This window comes from Nilaparvata lugens, chromosome 4 (genome assembly GCF_014356525.2).
Source record: "Nilaparvata lugens isolate BPH chromosome 4, ASM1435652v1, whole genome shotgun sequence".
Taxonomy (NCBI): domain Eukaryota; kingdom Metazoa; phylum Arthropoda; class Insecta; order Hemiptera; family Delphacidae; genus Nilaparvata; species Nilaparvata lugens.
In genome coordinates this window covers 46,734,117-46,758,573 of record NC_052507.1, presented here as the reverse complement: position 1 = coordinate 46,758,573, position 24,457 = coordinate 46,734,117, and the positions used below count along the sequence as shown (strand labels likewise).

Here is a 24,457-nt window from a genome sequence, read left to right as displayed (position 1 = left end):
TTCATTTACAACTAGCTTACCCGGCGAACTTTGTACTGCCAAAAAGTCAATGTATCTCATGCTACACTTGACTTTATTTGGTGAATCATGAAATTTATCTGACAATCAATATTTTCATTTACATCTCAATACGGTATTCCTATGTACTTTAGTCATGCAGCATTTATTATTCCAAAAACATATTCTTCTCAATCAATTGGTAGTAATATCTATCTATCAGTGAAGTGTAGAGTTAAAAAAAATAGATTGGTTAAATCAGTGTTTCAAAAATTAATTTAATGTTTTCATAGTTGTTGATTGTCAATAGATAGTCCAGAATATATGCAATGTCCGATTAACCACACAGAATTCCATATTCTTTCCATCGTATCACCATTTTAGGATGAATATAAGCTAAGCTAATTAAAAAAAAAATTATTCTGCAATTCTTCAGTAATTAATGAATGTGATATGAACAACTCATTATTCATGAGGTGAATAATTTTTTCTAATATTTTACAGTTTCTCAATGATAGGGGAGTTATTATTTGTATAGGTCTTCTAAGAAACCATTATCTACAGTACCAATCAACTACACTTCATTCCAAACTACCGTTTTAATACCAGTACACAATTTATCACAGAGTGAAGTGTTTATTACAGCTGGTAACTTTAGATGCTAAATTATATTATCACAATATGATCTTGCTAGTTCCTGCTAGTTTTTAATATTTGCAGATGAAAGCCACACTCAAATACTACTTCTCTACATAGTCACCATTCAAATTAGGCATTTATCATATCAATGTATGAGCTTGGAAATTCCTTTTTGTCATAGTCATTCAATTTCAGCTGTTTTACATCCATGAAATCAAGCCGGTAAACAGCTGATTGTAGAACAAATAAACATATGATTCTCATTACAGCATACTATACTGTAATAAAATCATATGTTTTCTTTACAGTCGAGTATGTTTCCTAGCTCCAAATTTGGAACAGCAAAACTGCCACCTTTTAGTGCTCCAGGTGGATGTTTTGTCAACTACAATCAAGAAATTCCTGATTCAAAACTTGTAAACTAGGTTATGTTTATAAAATGCTTGTGGTAATGTCAGCACAAGCAGGTAATGTTTTCTGTTTCTGAATTTTCCAGATTATTATGACAAAAATAGTGTAAGTTACTTGGACGTGAATGTCTTTTGCAGTGCTCAAATGAAATTCTAGTCTCGGCTAACGCCTCGACTAGAAACATCATTCTCGCCTGCAAAACGGCCCTTCCCGTCCTTGTGACTTAAGATACTATTGTCGAAAAATTAGGCTGCCTACGCCTTCAACCAATTCTTTACAGTACCTCTTCTTGCAGCTGTGCGTCATCATCAAAACGCTGATGATTTCGTGCAACAAACATTGCGAAATTTGTGGAAACTCAAAGAAAGTTCCGTTATTGCGACCTTTCGATTTTCACGGACTCTAGCATCGATTTTTTCAGCAAGTTTGGCAGTCACTAAGCTGGGTCTCCCACTTCGATCTTTGTCGTGAACATTGGTTCGGCCATTTTTAAATCTCATGACCCACTGACGCACTCCACCTTCAGTAATAATGTTGTCCCCATACATTTCACAAAGCTGTCAATAGATATCTATCGGTTTACAGTTTTTTGCAGTCAGAAACCTTATTACTGCTTACTGCACGCAGCTCGCGGGATTTTCAATCAACGCAGATATTTCAAACCAGCACAGTATCTTAACAGAGCACAGCACGAACTTTTCGCTAGGCACGGCTAGATGCCAACTAAGTTGCGCAACGCTCTGACCCCAAGATGGTCGCGCTAGCCCCGTCTCTAGCAGACACAGACGAAAACGTAATCAACTTTCTGTATAACCCACGAAGATAACTAGTAAGCCTCCCGGGCTGGAGAACTTGTTCAAAATGCCACTAATGTTCTGTCAGCTGTTCTATTGAAATCTCAGGTTGATATCGAGTTTAAGGTTGATATAGATTTTATCTCCTTTCACACGTCTTCAAAATGCATTCACTCTTATATTACATTACATCGTCTATTACGCTCGTATAGTTTTCTTCATAAGAGGCTGTGCATCCTGTAAATGAGCTGGAAAAATTCCGCGCATCTATTACGCTCGTATAGTTGGGGCCTTACAATACTCCATATGACTTTCATATGATTTTTTCTCCCTATAACATTCACGAAAAACAACTACTAGGACTATCGGCTTGAGTTATAACAGTGAAATTTGAAACATAAACGCCCATAACATGGTATATCTTCTTATGCCATATTTTCTCTATGCTTTAGACTGAAGTCAGTATTAGGAACTTGAACGACGCTCTTTCAATAATAAACAACAACAATAATAATAATGATGATAATAATAATGTAATGTATGCACAAGGTGCATGTTGCATGTTGACCTTTCCAAGTGCAGGTGGTGAAGGGCTTCGGATCTAGACGGGCGTCGGTGAGCGTGAGAGCACCTGTGTCGCTGACAGTGATGACCGAGTGATGCTGGCTGACTGTGTGGGCGACGAGGGCGGCGGCGGCCCTATGAGGCACCGGCTGCACCACTGCGCCAAAAGCACTCAACACGGCTGCCAGCCACGCCACCTCCCGGCTCGCCTGCTCCAGCTGCAGGCTTTTGCCAGCGGCGCCCACCAGGCAGTGGTTGCTCATCACAATCGCCACCAGGTGGAAGCACGTAATCACCATGTTCTTCTGCTGGCTGTCACATCAACAAAAGACAATAATTCTTTATTTGGCGGATTTAGCACTTTCAAGTCTTCTCCACCACTCAACCTCGATCTCTACCACCCAACCTCACATCACATCAATCACATAAATTATGTACATCATCAATAGATAATGTGGACATTAGGGTGACTAAAGACGACAAGACACATCGTTGTGTATCACATCGAAGCCTATCACAGCGAAAGGCTTCCAACAAAATTCTTTGAGGTTAGGTTTCTATCATCCAATTTTTTATTCCTTCGCAGTTATATTTAAGGTTAAATTATTTTTGTATCATTATGTGCCGGTTGTACAAAAGCCGGTTAAATTTTAATCGTTCATTTCTCGAGAACGAATCAGAGAAGCTTTTTATCGAATAAAGTATCTCATTAATTCTAGTGAAATTAATCACGATTAAAATTGCCAGTGGTTCATTTATTGATATTGGTAATTAATTTATGTTAGAGCTGCTGATAAACAGCTGCTTTTTGTTGGAAGCCTCTTGCAGATGACACAACATGCATGACGAGCAAATGTACTACAAACACGTTCTTCAACATACTTGTACTGTCGTTAGTGGCCAACCTATTAAAAAATGGAATTCATAATATACAACAATTGAATCTATTCAAAGGAAATTTGTTCAACATGCATTGAAATGCTTTATGCCAGACATGAAGAAACTATTTTGTGAGTCAGTAAAATACTATTAGGATAAAACATTCCACATAGTTCATTTGTGTCAATTTTTCCTTCTAACTCTTGTATATGAAAAATTGTTCTCTTATCAATTCACTTTCCTCTTTTCTGTGAAATTGTATGAAATGTAGATGGGCTGTTATGCTCTATAATGTGAACTTATTGTACTGAGAAGGGAAAAGGAAATTAATTGGATTCAATTTGACAAAAATTTACTCCTTTACTCACCTGTCAATGATATGATGTCCGAATTCGACAGTTTGACTAGTTTCTTGAGATGGATTTCGGTGGACAAAACTCAACTTCTTTCCTAGGGTGTCGGTCACGTATTTTCTGAATGAAATTGGTTCACCAAAACTAACATATACGTTACCATAATGAACATCGTTTATCAAATTCATGGCTTTGAGAAACCTCTGAAACAAAAACATTTATAATGATCTCAATTATGAATGAAACAGCAAATAATTTTGTTATGAATGTTTTATACTTTCTAATTTCCAACTGTTACAGTAGGTAGCAGAATAAATTACATATCATAACTTAACAAATGAAAAAAATGTCTAGAGACTAATATACAGAAGTAATATATACATATCAAGTTTATTATAATTTTACATTCAAATTGTAGTAGACGGCATTAATTTCTAACAAAAATCAAGTTCTGTTTGTAATATAGCAGGCTTATGTAACATAAAAACAGTCGAAGATTGTTATGCATAAACTTTGCCAACGATTAGAACAATAATTGTCTAATAGTATTCATTTTGCAACACTATCCATGTATTACAAGAATACTATGAGATGAAACAAAAACATTTCTTGTATCTTTTTCAGATTGAAACATAGAATAATATTGTGACGTTTTTAACAGGGTTCGTTCAGGATTTATTTGAGTGAAACTACTAATAAAAATTATATTGTAATTTATTAAAACGATTTAAATGTAATACTTGATGGCACAGACTAGACTAAACAATTACAAAGACACAAATAACAATTTTCTTACTCAAATTTGATTACAAGACTTACTATTAAATTAAATGTCACTCACTACTGTACAATGAGCTGATAGTCAATCAACGGTCCATTAATTCACAGTAAACATAAACTTACACTCTAAGAGAACAAACGTTACTCTTACTTTTTCTCACGAGATTAACAAACACTGACTTCCACAGATAAACACACTTTTTAACTTCACCGAACTCAAATACTACAAAACAGAGTTCACTTGATCAAAACACTACACGTTCACTGTCCCCTCACTCGCTGCTCGTATCCGTTTACTGTCAACTCAATACTCAACTCTGACTCACATGCCCAAGTTGTCCCTCTTTAATACTAGAGTCGAACTTTCCAGACCATTCCAGAGACGCTTCCTTGTTTACCACCTGTCAATCAACTTCCAAAGAACGTTCTCGTATCATCCAGAAGTCCAGAACCTTCTAGTAATGAATGAGTAGGAGAGGGATAGAGTGAGAGAGACTGAGAGGGAGTGTGGCTGATGTCATTCAGCTGGAGACAATGTGACTTGTGTCCCTTTGTTCCACCTCCTAGAACTTCCACACATTCCCCCTGCCCTGCACATTCCAGTCCCTAGGCCTTTTTGTCAAAATATGATTATTTTGCTATTACAGGATTTCACTTTTTGTGTAGTTTTTGTTAAAGACTTTCAAGTCTTTTTCATTTAATTACAGGATTATTGGTACAGTATCATCAAATGTGCTATTCTATTCCAAAATAATTTGATAATAATTGACCGAGCGAAGTGAGGTCTAAGATTCAAGTCGACGGTTTTGCATTTCTCTTTATGTTTATATTTATGTTTTTATGTTCCGCATTTACAGCGAAACGCAGCAATAGATTTTCATGAAATTTGACAGGTATGTTCCTTTTTGAGTTTCGCGTCGACGTATACATACGTTTTTTTGAAATTTTGGATTTTAAGGATAATACAAAAGGAAAAGGAGTCTCATTTGAACGTCAATATTACCGTAAAAATCAGACTTTAGAATTATTATTCATCATAAATCAGCTGTCTAGTGGACTACTAGTAGTTCTGTGAACAGTAGACCTTGCGCTCAGTAAGTTACATTGACCTGTTATGTTTTCTCAAAAATTAATAAATAATTTATCAATTTAAAATGTCTAGAAAAAATCCTAAATAAACATAGAGCTTTCTGTCCTATCGTACCGTGCCGTGTCGCCCCGGAATGTGAGTGTGAGCGCTGTTATCAGGTCTGGCTGCAACTGTCTACAACGTTGATGGAAAGACGTCATTTTCAAGATGTTCGATGTTTTTGAATGGGTAGTTTTATAGTTTATAGTCAACTGACTACTAACGTTTATGGAAAGATACATTTTCAAGATGTTCGATGTTTTTGAACGGGTAGTATTATAGTCCACTAGACAGCTGATTTATGATAAATTTATTCTAAAGTCTGATTTTTACGGTAATATTGGCGTTCAAAGGAGACTCTTTTTCCTTTTGTATTATCCTTATAATGCAAAATTTCAAAAAACCGTATGTATAAATCGACACGAAATTCAAAAAGGAACATACCTGTTAAATTTCATGAAAATATATTACTGCGTTTTGCTGTAAATACGGAGCATATAAAAATAAATAGAAACATGAAGAGAAATGCAAAACCGTCGACTTGAATCTTAGACCTCACTTCGCTCGGTCAATAATACTACCCGTTCAAAAACATCGAACATCTTGAAAATGTATCTTTCCATCAACGTTAGTAGACAGTTGACTATCATACTACCCGTTCAAAAACATCGAACATCTTGAAAATGACGTATCTTTCCATCAACGTTGTAGACAGTTGCAGCCAGACCTGATAACAGCGCTCACACTCACATTCCGGGGCGACACGTCACGGTACGATAGGACAGAAAGCTCTATGTTCATTTAGGATTTTTTCTAGACATTTCAAACTGATAAATTATTTATTAATTTTTGAGAAAACATAACAGGTCAATGTAACTTACTGAGCGCGAGGTCTACTGTTCACAGAACTACTAGTATATCAAGAGTAGAAACATCAGCTGATCCTCGATGATATCTTAAGACAAGACATAAAGTCTGGTAGACGTACGTCTATTGAATTTAACCACTGTAAAATCATTTCTAATGGAACCAATGAACAATTCAAGCTTGACAAGTTGCAGACGTTATTTTACGGTAATAAATTTAATAGACGTGCGTGCAACTGGGTTACAATTTCCATTTGTAAATCCATTGTGGTTCTCTTAACAAAATATTTATAAAGATTGAGATTTTTAGTAGAATATTCAAGTATATAAGTAGTATAAAATATTTCAATTTCGATAATTATAAGGACAAAATTATGAATTGTACTCACAGATGTTGATTCTTTTGGTTTTGGTACACCCAATAATTCACGAGCGAATAGGCCTTCCTCAACGATGTGATCATAGGTGAAGCTGACCGGTAGGAATGTTATATCAGGTACTTCACCCGTGAAGAACGATTCCAGGAGCATTGTCAGCAAGCCTAAAATACAAAATGAAGATTAATTGTAATAACCCTGAATCATAACTGATTTGTGAATATTGTAATCCAGATTTCTAGAAAATGTTGAGCTTTGTATTTGCCTCAGTTTTACAAAATTGAACATTTTACACAGGAGTGAAAAATTAACGAGAACCAGAACCTTATCCATCCTTTTATTAGAAAATAAAAATTGAAGAACAAAAACTTTGGTGAAAATTTCTTATATTTTCTCAAGTTTTAAAATACTTTTTGAATTATACTATAATGTATAATCTATTGTGCTCTCATATGTATTTTAAAATAAATAAACGAATATTTACAAACCGAATTTTGTTCAAAAATTAATAGCACTCAGTATTATGCCGGTTGGATTTCCATAATGCTAAGCATGCATCAAATTTAAAAACATCTTACCCAATGAATTTCTTAGGGGAGTAATTATACCAATTTTAAAAGCGTTCTTTACTTTTCTAAACCCATTGAACAGTTTTAGTAGCTACATTAACGATTCTAATTGGTTCTTTTTATTTGCTGCAAGGTAGCCAAAGCTTGATTACCTAAGACAGTTATCAAAATCGTTTATAAATATGACCATAATAAAACAATATAGAAATCTTAAAGCACCCTTTATTTAGAAAAAAAACTTTTAAATAGTTTCACAACTAGTTTCGGTGATCACACCATTGTCAGGTTATAAAGAATATACATGGTTTTACTATCCTTGTTAAACTATATAATAGTATGTTGTTAAACTATTTTAAAGTTTTTTTTTTAAATAAAGGGTGCTTTAAGATTTCTATATTGTTTTATTGATTCAAAAAGTAGCCCATGTGAATGAAGTGTTTTTATATGACCATAAGTACGGTATCTCTTAATAGTTCAAACTTCATTCCTTTCATTTAGGCTGGCCACATATTGATCGGACAAAACGTTTTGTCTGAAATAAATGACCTGTCATGCACCGCTGTAACAGTTCTTCAATCATATGCAAGTAATTATTCTTAAATAACTGACATCTGCAAATTCTTTTCTTTTTAAAACCATTCAATAGCTTCTAACAGTGGCGAATTAATATATTTATATTTTTAAGTGATTTTAAGTAAACACCTCATGATACTTTATATCAGTTTTGCTTCTCATATTCAGAGGGTAATTTACTCTGAACGCCATTTTTACTTCACCCAGATCACGCTTCTTTACTGTTGACATTAAGGGTCGTTTGCACAGTATAGATTGCTAAACTCGATTAAGTTAATCTGAAAGTTTAAACTTGAATCAGTTTTCTCAGTGCATTTACTAATCCAGTTTAAGTTAAACTAGTTTAGCGTTAAGTTGGTAATAGAATGTCATTGTTTATAATAACAGGAAGGCTAATTTTTACAGGAAATTTGTTATTTGTTTACAAACCATCAGTAAATTGAGTTTATGTAGCTACTATTTCCTCGTACCAAATCCACAGAGCTGTAAGCTATACGGTAATAAAAGTGAAAAGCGATCAACAAGTTCTTCATAAAATGATGGAATGCTATATTACTATTAGATACAATTTATATTTAGTTAGCACCAAAAAATATATTTTAGGATGTAAGAAAAAGTTATTTTGTTACGCTTAAATCTACTACGGTATTCCTTGATTAGAAATCTTTCGAAAGCAAAATATCTCTGTTATGTGTTTTAAGAACATGTTTTCTAATCAAAGATCACTGTTAAAAATATTGTCTTATCTTCTATCAAGTGGTGTATTTAATCAAATAATAAATTGGCAGATGCTTTACTCAAGCATAACCGTTTAAAAAATTCTCTATCGTCCCAGAAATTTGAATGATTTGTTTTTTGCCTAATTTTTCTCTTTCGAAATTTCTTCGCAGTTATCTTTATCAATCGCATTAAAAACTTCTATCAATTCCTCCATTATAATTATATTTACATTCAAATAATGATTCACTATAACCTAAATAATAATTATTATCGTCTACAGAAGCATTAAAAACAACCGTTGAAAAATAATTCACTACCACCTGTTTCCCCATCAAATCTTTACAGATGTCAAGTTAATCCAAATTATTTGGTTTAAACCTCCTACTTTGGAGGTTTAAACTTTCCAAGAATTTAAACTCAACACAGAGTTTAAACTGATACTGTGCAAACGGAATTTTAGTTTAAACAAAAAAATCCAGATTTTGTTTAAGCTTTAGCTTAAACTTACACTGTGCAAACGGCCCTAAATCATAAAAAATGTATATTTCTAAACAAACCAAATGATGGAAAGATCTCAGTTACTATAGGCCTATTTGAAATATTGGTCAAGATTTTAACAATGTCACATCTGTAAACACTTATCCGTACTAAAAGGAGAAGAAATATCACTGTCTACCGCGGCGATGCCTTCGCACATGATTCATTAAAAAATTCAGATTACTGTACTTATTTTTCTTTACATCAATTATTTCGGTAAGGGGGGCCCGGCCCTCTGAGCCCCCCTTTTATACGCCCCTGGCTTCTAAATAAATGAGGAATGATTGAAATTACCGAATTTGGGTGGAAGCGACTTGGATGACCGACTCCTGGTGCCTTCGATGAAGAATTCGACCGGCAAATCACCGGCTGTGACCAGATGGCGCACGTATTCTTGGAATACCGTTCGGTAGAGGTGGTCGTCTCCAAACGAACGTCTCATGTAGAACGCGTTGCATTTCCGCAGTATTTCTCCCATCAGAAACATCGACATGAAGTCTGTAACATTTTTCATCATTTATTCACTAGTAGTTCTGTCAACAGTAGACCTCACGTAGTATTCTTATCCACAAGTACCTCATTGAAACTATAGACCTTATGGAAATACAGCAATAGACTGGCTTCTCTACACATCTGTGAAGGAGGCTACTTTTTCCTTTTATATTATCCTTGAAATGCAAAATTTCCAAAAACCTTGTATATACGTCGACGCGCAATTAAAAAAGGAACATACCTGTCAAATTTCATGAAAATCTATTACCGCGTTTCGCTGTAAATGCGCAACATATAAACATTAAAACATTAAGAGAAATGCCAAACCGTCGACTTGAATCTTAGGCCTCACTTCGCTCGGTCAATTATATAATTGTTTATTCTATTCTATTCAAGAGATTATTTCCCTATGTTTTGTAATGTAAATGCATTAGAATTGTATAGGAGGGTTAAGTGGGAGAGAGGGCTGGCAGCGCTCTAACTTCGCCGTGCAGGTTAAAATAAAGGCAGCATATTATTATCTATCTACATTGAAATACTGTGCTTGTTTTGTTGAATAGAATGGTCTAAAATTCGAATCGTTCAGGTACGGTAGTATATTTTTTAGTTTTAGGGAAATAACATGGAAAAAATCATTGAATATTTTTCGCTTTCCTTTGAAAGATTTTCATATAAAATAAAAAGACTTGAACATATGAATCCAGTATCCAACTAAGCTACAATTTTGTATGGGAACGTTTTTTTGAGTCTCAAACTAGTCCATGCGAAATAAAAGAAAATAGCAAATGGACAAGGTGATAACTGGGAAATAGAAATGAGTCTGTTCTGAAACAAATTATCGAGCAGGTGGATGTAAGTATGGAACACGACTACAGAACTATAGACTACAGGACTACATAATCTAAAGCAACGAATATAATTGTTTACATGAAATAAGAATAGGCTATCTACCGCAATATCACAATTAACCTTCCGGTAGTCGCGCCCTACTCAATCACACGAGCAGTCGCGTGTTGTATTTTGTACAACATCCAATTTTCCAAGTGTTATGTACTCTGTTTACTGTCAATACATATTAATTAATTGTATAATTACTTTTTCCATCTTCTTGGATTCTTTTAAGCCTATGAACATTTGGATGATTACTATTTCATAGCCCATTAAGGCACATCAAGCAAAGTCATCAATTCTGTGTTATTGGTTCGTTTACAGTCCCCGTATACAGTCTTTCCCTATCTTATGCACAGTGCAACTTATGCACTGTCGCGACTAAATGGCACCTCAAGACTGAACCATTGCTCGATTGATAATGTAACTCGGTGGAGTGATGGGGGGAAAGTTTTAGAATGCATAGGTGACTCATTCACTGACACCACCCCATTCAATAGTTATGTGCAGCAAAAAACTGACACTGTTGTACTTTTTACAACAGCGCGACTGCCGGAAGGTTAAAAAGTCAAAGGGTTTTTTTAAAGAATGAATTATGAACGTCTCACCCATGCCAGCAGCGATACAAGGTGTTTCAATTTCGTACGTGAATGTTATAAATGACATCATGCAGAAATCAAAGTAGCTCCTATGGCTTGGCACAAATACCACAGGGTTGCTTCCCATGTTCTTTTTTATCTGAAAATTGAAGAACAAATATATAATTTGATTTTGCACTATCCTTAAAATCAATAAACATACTGTTGAACTTATCTATGCCCAATTTCATTATTAATTATTTATGCTTGTTATAAAACTCAATGCTAGTCATTTTTGTAATCTGTAGAACTTATGCTCAATTAGAACTTAGTTATAGTCCAATGAAATGAAAATATAGACACTAATTTTGGAAATAATCTATATGAAGGGTAATTTTTAATATTCACGTAAAGTGAACGTGGAGCAAATCCTAAATTAATTATTAATTAGAATTGATTATCATCTGTAGCCTATGTGGAGAATGGCTAATTCGAATTAATTGAATTTGTATAACTATTAATGCAATTTATTGATTCATCTTGAATTGATCACAGCAACATGTTCAAAATAATACTTGGCAGACTTTAATGGATTAAGTTTGTCCAAGTAATAGTGAAATTTAGGGCAAAACGCCAAACCAATTCAATCTGCTCTAGAATAAAACATCGAAATTTTACTCAATGAATTGTTAGCTACAATAATTGTTTATAGTGTTATTTTCTCGTTAATGATATTCTAATGCTCAATGAAACATTGTCTGCAATCCTTTTCAGCAATTTTCATTTCTAATTGATTTCTTCGTGCCACTAAAATGAATAGAATCGGAAGAATATTTTGTATAATTTTATCACACAATAATAATTTTTCAATTCACTAAATATAAATTGGACTAAATTGCAGCTTCACTAAAAGTTCCATAATACAAATGAAAAATGGATTCAATGAAACAAGGAACAATTGATATAATGTGAATAATAAATTTATTGCAACAAACTTACCTCCAAAAGTCTATCTTCGTTAACATAGATGCCATCAAATATTTTCTTGGCAGCTTTGACAAACACCAAACCAACAACCCGCAGGGTGGCAGGATCTCGTGAGTGGCCGATCTCCTTCAGCAATTCAATCACTCTTCTCTCAACTTGCGACTCTGCAATATTCTGTTCCTTGCTCACCTGCAATCATAGTTTCGGTCAACATTAAAAGTTTCCATATTATCATCATCCTCATAATAGTTGCCTTAGAACTTTCATTGCTTAACATCAAAATATAAAAAAAGGTTTTCATAGTTTAATATTCTGAATACGATATTTTATCAACATCAACAACAAAAATTATAACATCAGATGCATTACAACGTTGTGACCCATCCATAAAACTGGCCAATAATGACGACTATTACAATAAATGGAAAACATACAACGATTGAAACAATTTTAAAATTGAATTGTACAAATCTAAAACTAGGTTCTAATTCTTAAATTGTATGAATTTGAATGTTTGGAAAATTAGAAGACCCTTTTTAAAATAGGATTTTTTTCGTTCAAACATCAGACGACTGCACTCTACGTCTGACAAGTCCTATTTATTCAAATGTCTAAAATACGGTATGTTACTCCAATATTTGGAATTGGAAGAATCGATTCAACTGAAAATGAATTTCAAGATTACTAATAGCTCTAGTATTGCTTTAGGACTAGAATAGTAAACACTGATAAAATCTACATTATTGACTTTTATACCATCTAACACATATTCACTGAATAATATCTTGTTCTATTTCGAGAGTTTATTGATTGGAGCTTGCCATTTATCTTCTAGAATTAATCATCGTTATTATGACATTCATATTCTAAAATTAATTAATTGAACTATAATTTGAATTGAATATATTTTTTATAACTACTTTTGAGTAAAACTAAATTATTTGATAACATTTTTCATATTAAATTAATTTTAATTGAAGAGATTAGTTCAGTTATTCCTAGTCTGATCTATAAAAATAATATCTATGAAATATCTTCTAAGGCGTTCTAAGTAGTTAGGACTGGATAGTCTTTTCTACCACTCAATTTTGTTATTTGTCAGGATTTATATAATTTTTTTCAAATCTTCATTTATATCGTTCTAGTATTTTGATGGGGCTATTTGAAAAGTTTAAATACAAAGAATCACTAGCACCCTTATATTATTTGATTTCCGACACGACTAGTTCCGGGTATTTATCCTATTCTCAATTACCAAAATGATTTTTTCATTTCGACACTTGAGAAAGGGATAAACAATTATTAATACTCGAAACTAGTCGTGTCAGAAATAAACTAATATAAGGGTGCTAGTGATTATTTGTATTTAAACTTTAATTCAGTGCGTAGATTTCAAACATACATCTAAAAATAATGCTGAATAACAGGTGGGACTAATTGTATGTGACATCATTCAACTTGAACAGATACAGTGAATGTCTTTACTGAAAACTATATTGACATTTTCTCTTCTTCCGAAAATTAAATTAACACCAAGCATAGAGCCTAAAAGTTGATAAAAACATGCGATGCAACTTAGGATATATTGGTTCCAGTACACTGGAAAGTATGAAAGTTCGTTTACGTCATGCATTTAGTTCCGAAAGATGAGTTCAGAACTCATCTGAGTATTCTTATTAACTTTGCTGAAGATAGTATGAAAAATCAAATAATTTTCAAAAGCCTAATGAATTATTGATAGCACCATCATTCATTCCACTATTTTTTCAAAATACTAGTAGAATCTGCACATTCAGAGCCGGCAACATATATTTTGCTGCAAAGCGCATTTAATTTGCTCCAGTCAAACGTTTTCGATGTCTTTCAGTAGTTGAGAGCTTTTAATATATGAGGACATTATTGGATTTAATATTGATATTGTTCATCCTAACGAACTCGTGAAAAATATAGGTAAATAAACAATTAAAACTGAAGAAAAAATTGAACATAAAAGAATATACATATTAACATAATATACATAATAAAATTAAAAAACAAAATGGCCGATGTGTGAGTAACTGTAACTACCGGACAATTAAAATATAATATTTAGATATGTTTTTAACCGAGGAACAATGCCCAGTATTGGTAGGCAGTTCGTAAACACTCTGCTTATTTTTTTTTGTGATACTACAGTATCAAAAATCACAGTAGGTACAAAAAACTACAGTATAACTAATTATTGTAGAATCTTAGTTTTCCATAAATGTTACAAAATCATTATTCCGAAATGATTCAATGTTTTATTCTAACTAACCGTAAACACTGCTCCATTTCGGAGAAATGATTTTGTAACATTTATGGAAAACTAAGATAGTTATACTGTAGTTTGGTACTGTGATTTTTGATACTGTAGTTTCATATCACAAAAAAAATCTGAAGTGCAAGTATAGTACTTCATTCATGCAAATCATATTCACTTGAATTTTGCTTTATCTTGACGCAAGATAAGAAGGTAGCACGAATAAAATAAAAGTAGCTGAATCACAAAATGTAAATACAACAATAATGTGATTTACAAGATGGGAAAATAACAGTTGATATGTTAAGGACAAATCATAAGTTCAACTGAAGAGTACAGTCAATAAAGCGAAGAAAGTACACAAGAATTGTGTTGAAATAAGAAGCACTAGCATAACTATTGACTGTCAAGACTTGGCTCTCAAGGTTTGTCAACAAGAGAAGTATAACATTGACCCAACTGACGTCATTGCAGGATTCAATTGTGTGCAAACGGTTAACTAAAATCATAATTATCATCATTTACTAAAGAGTTTCAATGATGATGTCACGGCTGTGAATTTTATTTGAAGGATAAATTGAAATAATTGATGATTTTAATCATCATCATCATCATGTAATGAGAATTCGCTCGACTATTACAGAAAATTAATAGAATTCAGCAGCAGGTAATAAAATGATTAATCTACTCGTACAAATGACGGAGGTGATTTGAAGGTAATGCTAACGCCTCGAGCGTATCAAATTATAGAAAAACCTTTTATGAATTATTTTCAAACCAATTTTGTTTAGTTATTAATGATCTCTATCTGGAAATTAACTAAAGATTTTCTAAACCCAACAAAATTCCAAAATTGAGCCTCACAAACGTTTTCAATAACGAGTAATAGCCACCCATCAGTTTCTATTTCTTATACTTTGTCATACATGTAGAATTGAAACTTATTAATGAGTGTTTCGCACAATATATTATCGCATTAAAATAGTTTCTTTTGAAATCTGCTACAGTAAAACCAGTGTATGAATATATCAATGTTTTATGCAATTTACTTTTCTTAGATAAATTGATTGAATTTATTCAAGTATGTAGGAAAATCAATTGATTATTTCTCTAAAGTTATGTAATTTATCATTTTACGCACACTTTCTGTTGTAGATTTATATTTACCATTTAGTAAATACTCATCACTTTCAGAAGTGGTAAGTATTGTTCAAGCAAAATATGAAGAACAATGATCATCTGGCAACAAAACCTAGTTACAGCTTTTGTTAGCTACATTTTAAAATTATTAAAACATTCGATATCATCAAACATCTTGTGCATTGTGTTTGAAGACGACAAACTGAAGCTCAAACAAAAAATGGCCTCTGACGCTAATAAAATTTATTTACCAAAGTCTATGAAACAATAATACATTTTTTGATCTAGATGCAGTATAAAAGAGAAAAACATAAGGCAACATATGTTCAGCTTTCATTGATACAAATGTTCACTTCGCGATGACAATAATTTTATTATTTGCATTGCAATGTTGAATATTTTGTAGTTTGTAATTTTCTTCATGCATTTGAAAATGTAAAGTTGGATAAAATTTAACTGAGAAATCGGCAATAGACGAATATTCTATTAGATCTAATGAAGTAAATAAATACAATATTTAGTTGGATAAATAAACATTTTGCATTTTTTAAATTATCTTCTTGTTTTATATTTTGATTTTGGTTGAAAATCATTCATTATTAACGCTAATGAACCGACTTTGACAGACCGTACAATCTGGCATTGACAATTTTATTGAGAATCATAAAACGAGGAGAGTTTCATTAAATGGCTAGAATGAGAAGCTAAACTTATATAACTTAAATCTTTCCAACCAATGATATTCTGTCACCTGGTCATATAATTTGCAATAAAATATTTGCGGTTTTAAATACAAGGACAAGAGACAAAGCAAATGCTTATTAATAGATTTCATGTACATCTGAAGACTCTAGAATTTTATGAGACTAGGCATGATAATATTAGGAATCAGATATAATATTATACTAGACACTTTTTACCAAAATTGTATTGGAAAGGTGGACTTTCAGGTGTCTTGAATTGGAGATTCGGGGGGTTAAATAAAGCGCTCATACCGACATTTCCAGCCAAAAATAATTTTTAATCTAACTTTAAAATAATTTTTAATCTAATTTTAAAATAGTTTTTAGCTTATTAATACTTTTTTTACTCAGATTTGTGAGTTCACAAGCTACGAAAAACGATCAAGTTCTACTTTGACATACATTGGTGGTTTTAATATTGTGATGATTTAATTATCAAGGGAAATTTCGGAAGTATTTTTCAGCTTATGTTTTGATGGTTTACTCATTGCATAAATTTTTGAACAACTGACTAGTTGAATAGCATTTAGAAATACAATTCTAGGCCTACTTATTCCAAAATTTCCATCAACTCACTTTCGTTCATTTCTGTCAGTCTGTAACGTTGGAGTTTAACACAATTTTCGACGAATTCCCGATTAGCTACAGACTTAAAACTTTCAGGATCCAAACCCGATTGCAGTAAATTCTGTCATATGTTTCTTTCAATTGATACACTCCTTCTTCCTTTTCGAGGAAAGCAGGATATCATTATTAATGCATGAGAAAATAAATAAAGAAACTTTTAAAAACGTTTTCCTGCCGACTAAAAAGGAGCTTGATGACTTGTTGACTAATAATAATATCCATGGAGTGACATCTCTTTCCTTTTCTAGGATCTTGGGGGGAGCCTATATTTTGTCTCACTTGTCTAAACGTCTAAATGCTAGACAATAAGGTCCATATAATAATAATAATTATTATCATTATATTTATTATAATTATAAATATAATAATAATATCGAGTGACCTGGCTGGCTCAGGTTTGGTGTCAGAGTTTTCAGGTCGCAACTGATCAATTTCAGAGCCTCTGACATGACCTAACGACTGCTTTTTAGGCAGCCGGGACCGACGACTTAACGTGTCCATCCGAAACACGGGAGTGGACCGAGATAAATATCTCGCTCGGGCCGGGATTTGAACCCGGGCCTCTGAATCATGAGCCATTTAAACAGATTGATCAGGTTTTCGTTTAGACCCAGAATTTAACAAATTGTTTTAATAAATGCGAACATATTATGCATTATAATGCATGATAATGTATTCTAGTAAACCTAGATTAGCGTTGAAAGTAGTGATGAAAATGGGCCTCAGAATGTTTAAAATTGCATACGGTACACAGTAGAAGAAAATTGCAACTAAAAGGAAGAGAGAACATACATGAAAAACAACAGTTTTCCGCCGACTGAGAAGAATAAAATAGTTTTCCAATCACTCTCATAACCTCTTTGTATGGGCCTATTGAATTGTTAAATGAATTCTGTCATCACTTTCATGACTATCTTAATATTAGTCCTGATAAAGAATATTTGGGCGTGAATCTCGTACCACGAAGAGAAAAATAATCAAAAGTTATCAAAATATTTATAGGCTTATTATACGAGTAGTTACTGTATAGGCATGTTCAAGGCTCATAAAAGCCAAACCCATATTAATTATATTTATTTCTCTTGTAGCTCCTAGTGAAATGTTAGTAAACAGGAAAAGTGTGGGTAAGCTGATGAATGTCATTTTTCCTCAATTATATCAAGATCAAAGTAATAATAAAAAAACTCATTTTCCAGCTGAATCAAGCAAGTAAAATGAAGTTAGTGGTGAAAAAGATTTGGTTGCGTTTTACAGTGAGTTGATGGATTTTGGTATGATTAGTTTATATGATTGTAATAAAATGATTATACATTTTTTGCTGATTTCAGTGCGGATTGGCAGCAAAATAGTTTACAATTTGTTATTTTTCAGTCAGAAAATCGAACCCGTTTTTTTCTAAAAAGCCTTCATCATAGAGAAAAGATAGAATAAGATGATATCTTTCCTCTATGCCTTTACTCAAAGTTAATACCCAGTGTGATCTTCCTGTAATACAGTTTAATCAAACAGTTTAACCATGAAACTGGTTATAAAATCTGGATATCTGCATACTACAGTCAACGAACCGTAAGACCGGACATGTTATTACAAGTGTGGGAATAAAAACTGTGTTATCGCTTCTTCTTATTGATATTATAGACTTATAAGATTGTTTCATATTGGCCTATACTCTTCCATATGAACTAGAAATTAGAAGGCTCTTTTTATTTACGTGGTAAATAAATATTCATTTCAATAGATAGGGATTTCATCGAGAGCATGCAGTATACAATCCCCTTTATCACCTTTATCCCATTAACAGTTTGAGCATTTAAAATAAATTTCATTTTTTCTCGTATACTCTTAATGATGATAAACATGTTAATAAATCTCACATATGCCATTCATAATGAATGACTTACATATTTCTGAGATATTTTCTATGTATCAAATTAATTAATTGAATGCAGAAATTGTCAGACATTCAAGGTAGCTTTCTAGATTTTCAAATCCGTTAGGCTTTAGTTACAGTGTTACAGTAGTCGGTGTAAGTTTTTGAAAAATTTACTTCTACTTACATCTTCGATCAATTTTTTTATTTTACTACTCTTCAAAACGTCATATTGAAACTTGTAAGGGTTGCTGGTGTCATGGTTTTGTCGATACGATTTAGCCCAATCTATTTCTCTCGAAACCCACATAAAGTCACTTGTGTTCCTCCTTTCGTCAATAATATTTTTCAAGGATGAGAAAATTACATCACTGTCTTTGATCATCTTGACAAGTGGCTGGAACAGATAAACGCTCATTAAGATTATAAGTAGCCTATTATGAAATGAAGGTGGATGACATGGAATTTTTACCAATTTTACGTTGCACTGCTTCTCATAAAAAAAATCCTCCAATTTTGTGGCAAAATTTTATACTGATAGATTAGCACAGGACATTTTTTTAAATATAATTTATTATTTAACTATCAACAAAAAATCAAATGCTATTAAACTTTCTCACGTACAAAAATTAAAAAAGGCATTAGCAAGTGAAGATGAATAGCCTATTTGAAAAAGATAAAGAACAATTCTCACACTTAAAGAAAACCTATTGGTTTGAGCCGTTCAAAAGCAAGGTTGTTGAATTTGAAGGAATTTAATTGTGATCAAAATAATAAATTACGGTATACTTTTTTATCTAGCACTACAGCCCAATATGGTGGGCCAATATGCTTTGGCCGCCTCCACTAAAGCTCTCCACTCTTTTCGGTTCTCTGTCATTCGTTTCCATCCTCTACATCCCATTTTTTGGAGATCGTCATAAATTATACTAATTTAAATAATATTTGAAGAATGATTTTCAGTTTTTACCAATATGTGTTCTCATCATCTAGGTTTAATAGTGTTTTGTACTATTATTTGTTTCAATATCCATCCTACCACTTCTAACATTATTGTAGGACAGAGATTCTACTCTAATTTGTGGAAATTTAACATCGAGGACTAATCAAATAATCACAAAAAACTTTCATAAGCACAAATCAGTTTCCACAAATAAGAGTAGAATCTCGGTCCTACAATGATTTTAAAAGTGGTAAGTTAGGATGAATATTAAAACAAAAAATTTGAATAAATAAATATATTTTAAAAAATATATAGAAATTACCGGAAATTTTTAACCGGACAAGTAAATTCTATAAATGATAGGCAAATGTTAACAAATAGCCTACGGTGAGTGCTGACAATTATCAAGTTGTAAGAAACCTTGGTGTGATACTGATATAAATATAATTATAGTAAGTGATGAGATATAAAAGCTGTTTTTCAAGACTAAATTTACTTGAAATTGAAATGTAATGATCTGGATCCTTAGGGCCTACACTACAGTAGGCTACTAATGAAAAAATGAACGCAAATGATCAATAATGGCAGTTAATTATTAATTAATCAAACTACTAAATAATATTATAAACGTTATAATTAATTATTTAAAATACCAGCATTTTTTTGGTCACCATCAAAAGGATAGTGCTGAATTAAAACAAATTATTGGTTAGGCTAATGTCAATGTTATTAAAATTTAAACATTGTGCTTTTATTACAGTGAAACTTAATGATTTCTCCTCAAATTTATAATTCTAGGCCAAGCAGAAAAGCTTATTATGTAATTACTGTCAGTACTTAACATCAAGATAAGAGAAACGGTAGGATAACAAAAATTACTTACTGTATAAAAAAAGCCAAATATAACCAAAAAATTAATTTGGATTAATTGATAACAACCAATGCAATAAAGAATTAAAGTCTATTTTTAAACCTAGGCACAAACATGATGCACAGGAGATTTAAACAAATTAAAATTTTATAAATAATAATTTTTATAAAATAAATTCCTTATCACACAACACCGGTTGTTTATTCAATCATGAGATGGGAAGCAGATGCACACATTGAATTGAACCCAAGCCTTACACAATCCTTGCATTCCACTATCCTATCCATATCCAACCAACTCCTCCGCACTGTCAAAGCACACTCGCAGTGTTGCCAATGGCAATGGACAAAATTACCCAAAATTCTCCTCGGAATCAGTCCCAAAAACCCAGAATTGAAAACTGAAATCCCCGGAAATAAGATGATGAATTTTCTCAATATAAAATAGTCATTAAATGGAAGAGTAGTTGAGATTAAAGCATATAAACGTTCTCTACTCAATTTTTGTTTGCCTCCTTCAAACACTAGATAGAGAACGTTTCTGAGCCTGCAGCTGCAACACTTTTTTTGAAGTGACAATTTCTCATAAAGAGAGCAACCAATTTGCGAGTTTGTCGAAGAGCATACTTTAAGCACGGAATAAGCATAAAGTAGTGTTTCTTTCCTCTGTGCTTTAAGTGTGAGTTTTTTTGTTGGATTTCTGGTTGATGCAGCTTAAAATCTCTTCGAGACTGAATATTGATATCAGTTGAATGATTACTGCTACAAACACAACTATCTAGCTGAGGTCTGTAGATAATAATGTTTTGTGAGATCAGTGTTTTGCCTATAGTGAGGTCCACGTTACCGTTGTTGTAGTTGCCGTTTGTCTGCCTTGATTTATTATAATTATTTCTACATTCTTAAAAACTTATTTAGCAACGTTGTGAAGCTAAAAAACGATACTGCTATGTGTTTTGTGGGATAATAGACAAGGATAGCAACACCTAAGTTAATCAAATACTGCCATTATAACATGGACCACACTATAGTCTGACAATCGATCCTCACTTCCTATCAGCCTAGACAAAAAACTATTTCTTAGTATTTCTCATGTGTGCTTTCTGCCACTTAAATCCAAATTAGTGAGTTGTAATGGATATTATCCAGTACCCTTTGATATTTTATCATGTATAACATACATGTTGCAACTCATGAAAACAAATTTCAAATGTCATACGGTAGCTATCATGTCCTCATTCTGAAATGGCTCTCATGGATAGAAACATTTATGCACCAATAAAATATAAATAATGGTACTGATTTCTTGGAGGTTTAACTATTTTGTTTCCATTTACTGTGTTTATTATCTGAAATAATCAAAATTGTTCAGATATCAGCACTAACAATTTAGTTAACATGACCGTACCAGCGCAGTCTCCCCTCAATTATTTTTTCAGAAATTGGTGTCACTTTGAGACTGCCCCGGACATGAATGTTTTTGATGTGGTCCAGCATACTAACTCCCCCCGCCCATCTCAACATTCTCATTTCTGCCACATGGAGTTTATCTTCCTGCTGTTTTTTGAGCGGCCAGCACTCGGCTCCATACAGAATTGCTGGACGCACTGCAGATTTATATACCTTTCCCTTAATATGCACAGGCATTCTTTTGTCACAGAGTACACCAGTCAGCTCTCTCCATTTCATCCACCCAGTATTTATCCGACTCGAAACATCTGCATCTATACTGCCATCATTGCTGATAATCGAGCCTAGATATTTGAAATTCTGAACTACTGGCAGTGGAGTACCTTGAAGGTGTATGTGCGCCTGGTCATTATTTCTACCAAAGTTGCAATGCATGTAGACTGTCTTTTCTCTACTGATTCGAAGGCCAGCCCCCTCCAGTTTCTCACGCCACAGGTCCAGAGCTTGTTGCAGCTCTCTTGACGTTTTCCTGATGAGGACAATGTCATCTGCATATAGTATGTCCCATGGAGGTGGATTTTGCGTTTCTTTGGTGAGGTAGTTCATCACAAGACTGAAGAGGAGTGGGCTCAGGGCTGAACCCTGATGCACTCCAACCTCCACATTAAACTCCTCACTGGTTCCAGCTGGACTCCTCACCTTTGTCTTAGCTCCACGATACATGTCTTTTACCACATGTATGTAATATTCTGGGACTCCTTGTGCCCTCAGTGCACTCCAAATGAGCTCTCTGGGCACTCGGTCAAACGCCTTCTCTAGGTCAATGAAAACCATGTGTAGATCCGATTTCCTATCTCTGTGGTTTTCAACTAGAATCCTCACAGAGTGTATTGCGTCCATGGTAGACCTACCAGCAACAAATCCACACTGATTCTCTGTTACAGATGTAACTCCCAGAAGGCGTTTGTTGATCACCCTTTCCCAGATTTTGAAGGTATGTGACATGAGTTTTATTGCCCTGAAGTTTTTGCAGAGTCATACATCTCCTTTGTTTTCATAGAATGGGACAATATAGCTCTTTCTCCATTCATCTAGGATGCCTTCACTTAACACTGCATTAAAGACATCAGTGAGAAATGTCACTCCTGAACCATTCAGTATTCTCATCATTTCCACCGGTATTTCATCTGGACCTAATGCCTTATTATTAGCCATTTCTTTTAGAGCCACTTGCACCTCCTCTACTGTAATGAGTGGAATTGGTCCCATTGTTGGCTGAGATGGTGGTAGTGCCTTACTTGGGAATGTTTCATTCAGAAGATAACTGTAATACTCTTTCCATCTCTGTTTAATGTCCTCATCATTAGTGAGAAGTTGACCCTCCTAATTTTTTATGAATTTTACTTTTTTGATATCTTGACAGTTGTTGTGTCTTTGTTTGGCAGTTTTGAATATTGATTTTTCATCTTCGGTGGTCTCAAGCTTTTTGTAGAACTCTTCCTCTGAAGCTGCTTTTGCCTGTGCAACTGCTCTCTTGGCTGCTTTCTTGGCTATTTTATACTCGAGTTTGTACTTTTCTCTGTCTTCCTGTGTCTTGCTGCCCTGCCACTGTTTGAAAAGAAGCTTTTTCTCCTTCAGAATGACCTCTATTTCTGGTTTCCACCATCTTGTATTTTTGCCACCCTGAACTGCTCCCTTCGAAACTCCAAGACAAGTTCTGGCTGTGACCAGACAGAATTCCTGAAGTTTGCTCCAGATGACACTAACTGGTTCATTTTGAGACTCAGGAGAGTCAGAGTGAAGGTATTGTTCCATCCTCAAAGAAAATTCTCTACCTTTATCTTTGTCAAGTTTTTGCCAGCGTATCTTTGGAATTCTTGTGGAAAAGAGTATCGTGGAAAAGAGGTCAATCATTTATCCGTATTAAAGTTTGACCGTTTTTTTTTTCATTTTTCCTTATAGAAATGCATGTGTCAACAATCATGATGTCTACCATTAATAAATAAAATTATAGTGAGGTCCACGTTATGATGACAGTGGATAAAGATAGAAGAATAGCGATGCCAATTTCCTGCATTAATTAATTATATTTCTACACTGTCAAAAACATAATTGGCAACGTTGTGGACCTAGAAAAGGATAGTACCACTTGCTTTGTTGAATGATAGACAAGGATAGTGAAACCAGAGTTGATCAAATACTGTCATTATAACGTGGACCTCACTATAGCACCTGATTGACATAGTTTGTAATCAAACAAAGCAGACTGCTCTAATTAATTTTTCTAGCTTTGCAAGATTGAAGATTCATTTTACTGTCAAAACACTCCAAAAATGCCAGACATAGTGAAAAGTTCAATAAAAAATACCAAATTAAACAATAAACGTCAATAGTCATCATCACAATAATATACAAAAATAAGACATAGATAGGCAGATTT

The 24,457-nt window shown here is 33.4% G+C and overlaps 2 protein-coding genes across 2 annotated transcripts in view; both read right to left on the bottom strand.

Moving 5' to 3' along the window:
• The window catches only part of LOC111049088 (dihydroxyacetone phosphate acyltransferase), a 51,334-nt gene extending 30,437 nt beyond the window's left edge, over positions 1–20,897 (bottom strand). The window contains exons 1-8 of the mRNA XM_039427560.1: positions 20,621–20,897; positions 18,982–19,191; positions 12,146–12,322; positions 11,177–11,306; positions 9,483–9,686; positions 6,802–6,953; positions 3,653–3,840; positions 2,410–2,717 (exon numbers count right to left, since the gene is read on the bottom strand). Coding sequence (XP_039283494.1) covers positions 2,410–2,717; positions 3,653–3,840; positions 6,802–6,953; positions 9,483–9,686; positions 11,177–11,306; positions 12,146–12,322; positions 18,982–19,179 — 1,357 coding nt within the window. The 5' untranslated portion in view covers positions 19,180–19,191; positions 20,621–20,897. The remainder of the gene's footprint in view (positions 1–2,409; positions 2,718–3,652; positions 3,841–6,801; positions 6,954–9,482; positions 9,687–11,176; positions 11,307–12,145; positions 12,323–18,981; positions 19,192–20,620) is intronic.
• Positions 20,898–23,400: 2,503 nt separating this feature from the next.
• LOC111049090 lies at positions 23,401–23,832 on the bottom strand. The gene has a single exon (XM_022335094.2). It carries the CDS (start codon positions 23,830–23,832, stop codon positions 23,401–23,403), a length of 432 nt encoding a protein of 143 aa, XP_022190786.2.
• Between the last annotated feature and the right edge of the window lie 625 nt (positions 23,833–24,457).